Here is an 8,075-nt window from a genome sequence, read left to right as displayed (position 1 = left end):
AGTCAGCAATAGATCCTGGAGCAGCTATGTAGGCAGTAGGATGATGAAAAGATGGAGGGGGTGGTGGTGGTGTAGTTGAAGAGGTGCTGGCTTGTGACAGAATAGAAGAGTTTGGTGAATTGGTGAAAGAGGTGGAAGAGGGAGTTTGAGAATTTTGTGATGGAGGAGGTATATGTTAGTTGAATCTGTTAAAACAATGCCAAACAATATGACCAAATCTACCACATACCTGGCATTGTGGCCTATTCTGATTGAAAAAGGATCTGCCTCCTCGTGAAAACCTACCATCTCTACCTCTTCTTCCTCCAAAATCACGACCTGGATTGGAATTGGAAGGAAATGAACTCTGATAGATATTAGCTTGAATCATAGAGGTTGTGGATTTTCGGAATTTATCAAGCATATCATCAAAGGTTAAAATTTGAGTTTCAACCTCACAAAGACTGAAAATTTGTCGCTTGGAATTGACAGTGTGAATTAAAACTTGATATTCTTCATTCAATCCTTCAAGCAGTGCATCAACATGTTCTTCAATAGTTAAAGGAGAGCCTAAAGCTGCTAAAGAATATGCAATCTCCTTAATTTTCGAAATATATTCAGAAGCTGTTGAACCTTGCTTCTTGATAATCTTTATCTGTGCTTTGAGCTGTTTGACACGGTATGTGGTAGATTCCTCAAAATATTATTCAATTCTATCCCAAATTTCATGACTGAAAGAGCAACCAACCATTTTGGTTTTGAATACAGGATCAATAGATGCCAGAAGCCAAGACTAGAGATTATAATCATCTTAAAGCCACTGGGTATACGCTGATGACTCGATTCCATTTTGTTGATCTTCAATCATAGTGAATCTGGGAGGAATACGATCTTTATAGAGATGATTTTCTAAAAGTTGACCTCGAATTACCGTCGATGCTTGTTGTTGTCAAGTTTTGTGATTTCTTTCTCCTAATTTATCACTAATCGGAGTAAAGGGTTGGGAGTTGAACAACTGAGGTGGGAAAGAAAAGGGATTGAGATTAGCAAGATTATTGTTGTTGTTGGCCAAATTTTCAAGGTTTGAATTGTTGTTGTTATTGGTCCCAGGAGGTGAATTGTTAGATGAATGTAGAGATGCATCCATAGTTATGAAAAACCAGAAGCTCTGATACCATAAAAAAAACAAAGATTGCTAAAAGCTAAGCAATACAAAACAGCAAGAACAGGTGATGAAGAAAACAAGAACCAGTAGCAAAAGGAAGAAAAGAGAATCTTGAAGAATTAATGAGTAACCTTTCATTGAATGAGGAAAAATGTTTACAAAGTGAAAATGAATTATGCATACAACCCTAACAAAATTGATCCCTTTTTGTACACCCACACTTGTTAACTATTCTTGAGGGCTATTAACTGATGGGCTACTATTGATTCATTGGGCTGCAACTGACTATTACTAGTTAGGCTTATACTTTAGACTGCTGCACTCAATAAGAACCAGCCATACAACATAACTTTAACGGAGTTAAACATCAAAATTGTCCCTGAGATTGGTGTCGTGCACTAAAATAGTCCCTGAGATTCCAATTGCACTAATTACGTCTCTGAAATTGACAAAAATGTACCATGTTAGTCCTTGACCCATTTTCTATTAACGGTGTGATGACATGGCTTGATGATGTGGCATGTTAGTGACACGTGTCACTCCATAATTTGTCCACGTGTAATGGTATGATGATGTGTTGACCAGTGACATGTGGCATGCTGACATGGATGGTTGCACCACGTGTCACAATGCTATTTGGCCACGTGTTTATTTGTGCCATGTATCGCAACAGTATTTGTCCACGTGTCATCCATTATGTCATGATCGTAGATGCACCAAATTAGTCCCTCACTTTGTGTTAAGTGACTCATTTTAGTTCCTAAAATTGAATGCCGAGCACCAAACTAGTCCTTTCACTAGTTTTTTCTCCTTTTTTTTCTATAAATTCAAAATTATCATTATCTTTGAATCCATTAATTTCAATTCTATTTTTTCACATGTTATTTAAAATACAAGTGCTTTTATAAAATATTTTTTCTCTTGCGGGTTACCTTGAAGCGCTGTCTTGGAGTTGACGTGAAGATATCTCAAGCACCCCCACTACCATCTCCGACCTCTTTTGTCTAGACTGAAGAGGTCGGAGATAGTAGTGATGGTTTGAAGTGCCTTCGGTCTAGTCCATTTACACACAATGAAAACGTGTATTTCATAAGAACAAAAAAAAATGTGTATTTTAGTTTTTGATAAAAAATGTGTCTAATCAATTATATAATTCTTTTTTTATAATAACATACTTATATATTACAAAATTTACCAATGTTAAATTATAATAGAAAAAAATTGTATAATTAAAACTAAAATTTTAAAAATTTTAATAAAAGCACTTGTATTTAATGATGTGTGAAAAAATAGAATTAAAATTAATGCATCTAAAATATTGAAAATTTTAAATTTTTAAAAAAATGAGAAAAAACTGGTGAAGGGACTAGTTTAGTGCATGACATTCAATTTCAGGGATTAAAATGAGTCACTTAACGCAAAGTGAGGGACTAATTTGGAGTATCTATAATGATGACATAATGGATGACATGTGGACGAATGCTGTTGCGACACGTGGCACAAATAGACATGTGGCCAAATAGCATTGTGACACATGTCACAACCATCCACGTTAGCATACGTGTCATTGGTCAACACATCATCATACCATTATACGTGACCAAATCATGGAGTGACACGTGTCACTAACATGCCACGTCATCAAGCCATGTCATCATGCCGTCAATGAAAAATGGTCAGGGACTAATGTAGTGTATTTTTGTCAATCTTAGGGACGTAATTAGTGCAATTGAAATTTCAAAGATGATTTTAGTGCACGACGCCAATCTTAAAGACCATTTTGGGGTTTAACTCACTTTAACCAAAACTATTCTAAAAAGATTCAAGAAAAACCATAACAAATTTTAAGCAAGAATATCCTGTATCTCCTCTCCTATATCAAATTTAAAAAAACTGTTGTCTGTTTAGTCCAACTCATAGTTGTAAAAATTGGACCGGACAGGCCGATTTGATCGAAAAACCGATAAACCGTACCCTATACTGGTCCGGTCCGAGGTTAGGACCGTTCAAGGAAGAGAACGGAACGAATCGGCTAAAACCGGCCAAATTCGGTGAAAACCGGACCGAACCGAACCGAACCGTTTAGTCCCAACTGAAGGCGAAGCTACGATGCATCTGGGTTCTGCAAGTCCACCATGCTCTCCATAAGCTCCTGTATGCCAAGTGTCAAAGTTGTGTGGTTGTTGGAAAAATTTTTCAAAATGGCTCTCATAGGGTTCAAACTGCTCACTCCAAGGTTGCAAGAAAGACAATCTGACCACCAGGCTACATTGCTTTTTACTAATACATATCCAAATTATAATACATATAGCAATTTTCTATTTACTTATATTCAATTAATTTTAATTTTAAAGTCATTAATTTTTAAATCAATTATATTTTATTTAACTATAAATTTTATTAATATATATATATATATATATATATATATATATATATATATATATATATATATATATATATATTAAAAAGATTAAAAAAATTATTAATCATAATTTATTTTTTCTTTTCATGATATCTATTAATATTATTTTTTTAATAAATACTTGTAGTATATAATAATAAATAAAGACTCACATGTAGTTGTCTTCATATGAAGTTGATAGTTGAAAATCGTTAGATGATATTTAGTTAAATTTGTTAAATTATCTAACTGTTTTTAAATATCAACTTCACATGAAAATTAATTGTATGTAAGTTTTTACTTATAATAATATAATAATACAATAAATATAAATTAATTAATAAAGTATTAAAATTTGAAAATGATAATTATTTTTATAAAAATAAAATAAAAATACTTATAATAAAAAAAATAATTAAATTTTACATAATTATACCGGATTAATCGGTTCGACCAATAATCTATCGGTTAAACCAATAATCCAATAATTTCACCGGTTCGATCACCAATTCGGTTCGGTTCTAACAACTATGGTCCAACTAGTCTTATTAACAGTCTCACTGAGTCACTGTTGACTGTTGAGCCACTGCCTTCTTCTCTAATCTCTATATTCCCAAAAGAAATGAATTTTCATACTCTCTCGGTTTCTATAACACCTTCTTCTTCTTCTTCTTCTTTGGTACCCTGCACTCCAAAAACTTATCTCTGCTCCAACATCAATAATGAGTCCAGCCGGGTCAACTCGCCCGCGCCATCCCAACTCACCACAAAAAGGCGGTGCCTCTTCTGTGGAAGAAGGCACTTCGTTGAAGCTGCAACATTGGCAACTACACTCTTCCCTATTAAACCTTCCAGAGCCACCAATAATTCAGATTCTGATTACGATTACGCGGTAACGATTAACAATTTAACTTGTGCCGTTGACCCAACAATTAACAGAGAAGTCAAAAGATGAGGTTTTTGTTTTGATTGCCAAAAAAAAACTTACTTTTTTGTAGGATGTGCTTAACCAGTTTCATCCACCAAAGCCAGATTGGTATGAAGAGTTCTATGCTTGGGTTATGAATTCAGCTACTAAGTCTTATGAAGCTGAGGTTTATATTTCTTCATTTTGCATTTAATAATTACCATTGAATTGAATTATGAAGCTGTTGTTGTTGAATTGGATTGAAGTTTTGGGAATTTCTCTTCTTCTTTTTTTTATTTTATTTTATTTTTTTTGTGGTAAGGTTGCAAAGTACAAGTCACAAGTCTTAAGTAACTTGAAGGGGAAGGCTCTTAAAATCTTGGAGGTTGGGATTGGAACAGGTCCTAACCTCAGTTATTATGCTAACGATTCCGATGTTCATGTTGTTGGCATTGATCCTAACCCGAAGATGGAGAAATATGCTCGGTCTTCGGCTAGATTGGCTGGCTTACTGCTCTCAAACTTCGAGTTTTTTCAAGCTGTATGTACCATTCTCTCATCGGCTTATAGGCACTGCTTTAAGAGGAATGTTCTCATAAGGAGTGAATATTAAATGTGGAATACACTAAAAGATAACGGCACTAGTTTGTGGTAAAGTAGCACAAAACAGTATATTTATGGAAATGCTTTCTAGGTTTGTGTCAATTATGGCCTATATAGTTACAAAGCTGAATGTTAATGCTATATGCTCATCATTTGATAAAAGGTGTAAATTTACTTCATCCATTTATTTAGAAAATTTTCCACATTTTTCTACAAGAATCAACTAATCATCACTCTTGATGTTGATGCTTTGTTCTGTTTAGTTATGTTAGTTTATGTTCTGCATTTGTTAATTGAACTTTATCTTTAATGTTGAGTCTACTTAGGTTGGGGAGGCTATACCACTAAGTGATGCTTCAGTGGATGCAGTCGTTGGAACGCTTGTATTGTGTTCTGTTAAAGATGTTGATTTGGCATTAAAAGGTAATGAAACTTGTAGAGCTTTCTGTGTTTTTCTCAAATAAATATATTGATTTTATTGTTTGGTGCAGAGAGGAGGTTACAAGTTACAGCAAAGAAGAGTATTTACTCAATCATCACTGTACTTATTAGTTTACTTGTGTGATTATTATACTTCGTTAGCTGCATTTTGGATTTTCTCATTAAAACGATTGTTTGAACTTTGAATGTTTGGCCTAAAATTTGGAAAGTATTTATTATCGGCTTTGCATGATTTTTTTTTTTTGTGTTAAGAAAAGAAAAAGAAACAAGAAAGGTAGAGGAAACTCTTAGAAGGTTTTGAATATAAAAAGTGATTGAGATGTTAGTGTTTGCATTCCCTTGCATTGAAGACATAAATTTTGAATGTAAAAAGTGATTGAGATGTTAGTGTTTGCATTCCCTTGTATTTGAAGACACAAATTCATCATCCTTTAGACCATAATGCTAGAAAGAAAAAGGCCAATTCTGCTGACTGATATTGGTACTAATTGAAATTGGTCACTGATTCTATTGAACTTGTCTCAAGTTGTATGCTTGAGGGAACTTTAGCGCAAAAACTGGATTACTAGATATAAAGATCATTGAGGGTCCTTCACTCAACTGGTTGAGCTTTTGTATAATTTTTGGTTCTTGATTCTTGACACACTTGTTACTTAAGGGTTATCCCCCAACGCCAATTCGCTTTCTGTGCAGAAGTTAAGAGGGTGTTGCGACCTGGTGGAAAGTATGTGTTTGTCGAACACGTGGCTGCAAAAGGTGTGTACACAACTTCCAAATTCACTTTGGAAACCGAAATAGCTTAGTAACAACTTTAGTTAACTTTGATTTACAGATGGCACAACTCTCAAAATTTTCCAACGACTTATTGATCCTCTGCAGCAGATACTTGCAGATGGGTGCCACCTTTCAAGAGATACAGGAAACAGCATATACAAAGCTGGATTTTCAAGTGTTGAGTTCAAGACAGCATTTGTGTCTAACGCTTCATTTATAAACCCCCATATATATGGAATAGCATACAAGTAGCACTGAAAGGCACAACCTGCCCGGCTACATGGCTTCGATCAGGGACTGAATCTTCCTCTTCCTCAACATCTATACCAAGCACAAATTTCTGAAGTTATACCATGAAGTATGTTTCGTATCAAGTTTTTCCAGTTTCAAAATAGTGAGGTGGAGGAGACACTTATTTTGCGTCATTTACAGCATAATATAGGTTTCAACACTTATTTTTTTCATTTCATCCAAGACTTGGAAGTTTGAGCCGACGTCCATGGCACCAACGACGGGCTCCGATACCATTGTTAAGTATCTAAGAAAAGTAGGAAACCACACCTTAAAAGCTAGCTGATGAGTGGTTCTACATCAAGCATCCTATACTACCCGATATGAGACTTTGAGCATTCCATAATACCAAGTCCCTAACAGACACCTTTTGTTCCCCAACAAAGTCTTGCGTGCTTGGTTAATATGTTGTGTTGTCCACCTATCTTCTTCTTCTTGCTATAAAGCATCTTTAATGGCATCATTGTTAAACACAAATTTGGCTAGTGTTGTTTTGCACATATCTCGAATTCCAGGATCGAAATGATGCAACAATTTGTTTTTCTGAATGTAAATGAGCCATCTGAACTTCTATATCCTCATCAAATCCAATGATCTTTTGGTCTTTAACGGTAAGAGATAGTTGTTTTGCTGCAACTGTTAACAGCAGAGAACGAGTCAGCTCCGGTCTGAAACTTCACTAAACCATTTCTTTATCCTTCTTGAGGAATCTTGAATCTTTCTCCCAATGCTATCCAACTTCCGTTCAATAACAAAGCGACTCTGGCACATGAAAACATGGGTTTCCACGGTTTGTGCTCCAGTTCTCTTGTATATTCATCAATAACAAACTGAATTTTTCAAGCAATGGCTCTCAGTTCACTACCCAAACCTTCGATCTTTTATTGAGTTCTCCCATCTCTTGTACTTGTAGTCCATCCATCAGTTGCTATTCGATTTGCTGTTTGAGACTCGTGATATGCTGATTCGAGGATGGCGCCTTTGTTACCTCTGTCTCTTTACTTGAGCTTGTTGCTCAATGTCAGAGTTGGTTTCATCCTCAGTAACACTGGTTGATACCATGGCATTCCCTTCTCACGTCCTTCCAAATTTGCAATCGCATCTTTTCTTCCTTTCTGAGATAGCGTGAGTTCTGTACACTAAGGAACTCAGAATCAATAAGGAACTCAGAATCTTAAACTGTAAATTTCAATTGCTCCACCCACACTTTTTGATTCTATTCATGGCTTGTGCACTCACTAAACAAAGTACGCATTAGCCCCCGGTCCATTTCTAACAACTCCAAGTTCCTATCCATAGACCTATACAAAAAGTCAATCAAGAACCCCTTGAGCATTGTTTAGTGCTATTCTTTCGTTTTATTTGCGCTTGAATTTTCTGGTTGGAAACTAAACATGAAAAAATTAGTGTCTCTTATTAGTGTTTTTGTGTCTTTCCTATCAAGAAGGTTACGGAATATACTAATTCAGCGTCTCACGACATAATATCTATATTCATGTCTCGTCCGCTAA

General features: G+C 35.2%; 1 protein-coding gene across 3 annotated transcripts; it reads left to right on the top strand.

Moving 5' to 3' along the window:
* Positions 1-2,960: 2,960 nt before the first annotated feature.
* On the top strand, positions 2,961-7,179 carry LOC107640579 (uncharacterized). Of its 3 annotated transcripts, none has more exons than XM_088488927.1 (7): positions 2,961-3,066; positions 4,092-4,440; positions 4,547-4,642; positions 4,778-4,996; positions 5,385-5,481; positions 6,193-6,255; positions 6,332-7,179. In XM_088488927.1, exons 2-7 carry the CDS (start codon positions 4,171-4,173, stop codon positions 6,523-6,525), a joined length of 939 nt encoding a protein of 312 aa, XP_088345053.1. In that variant the 5' UTR covers positions 2,961-3,066; positions 4,092-4,170; the 3' UTR covers positions 6,526-7,179. The 3 variants fall into 3 exon arrangements, with proteins under 3 accessions (XP_088345053.1, XP_088345054.1, XP_088345055.1); XM_088488928.1 differs by having other exon boundaries at positions 3,006-3,066; positions 6,382-7,179; XM_088488929.1 differs by lacking the exons at positions 2,961-3,066; positions 6,193-6,255; positions 6,332-7,179 and adding an exon at positions 5,550-5,736 and having other exon boundaries at positions 4,088-4,440.
* The last annotated feature ends 896 nt before the right edge of the window (positions 7,180-8,075 follow it).

This window comes from Arachis ipaensis, chromosome B5 (assembly GCF_059453495.1).
Source record: "Arachis ipaensis isolate K30076 ecotype BB chromosome B5, ASM5945349v1, whole genome shotgun sequence".
Taxonomy (NCBI): Eukaryota; Viridiplantae; Streptophyta; class Magnoliopsida; order Fabales; family Fabaceae; genus Arachis; species Arachis ipaensis.
The sequence above is the reverse complement of the archived record's forward strand: the minus strand, read 5'-3'. Positions and strand labels throughout refer to the sequence as shown.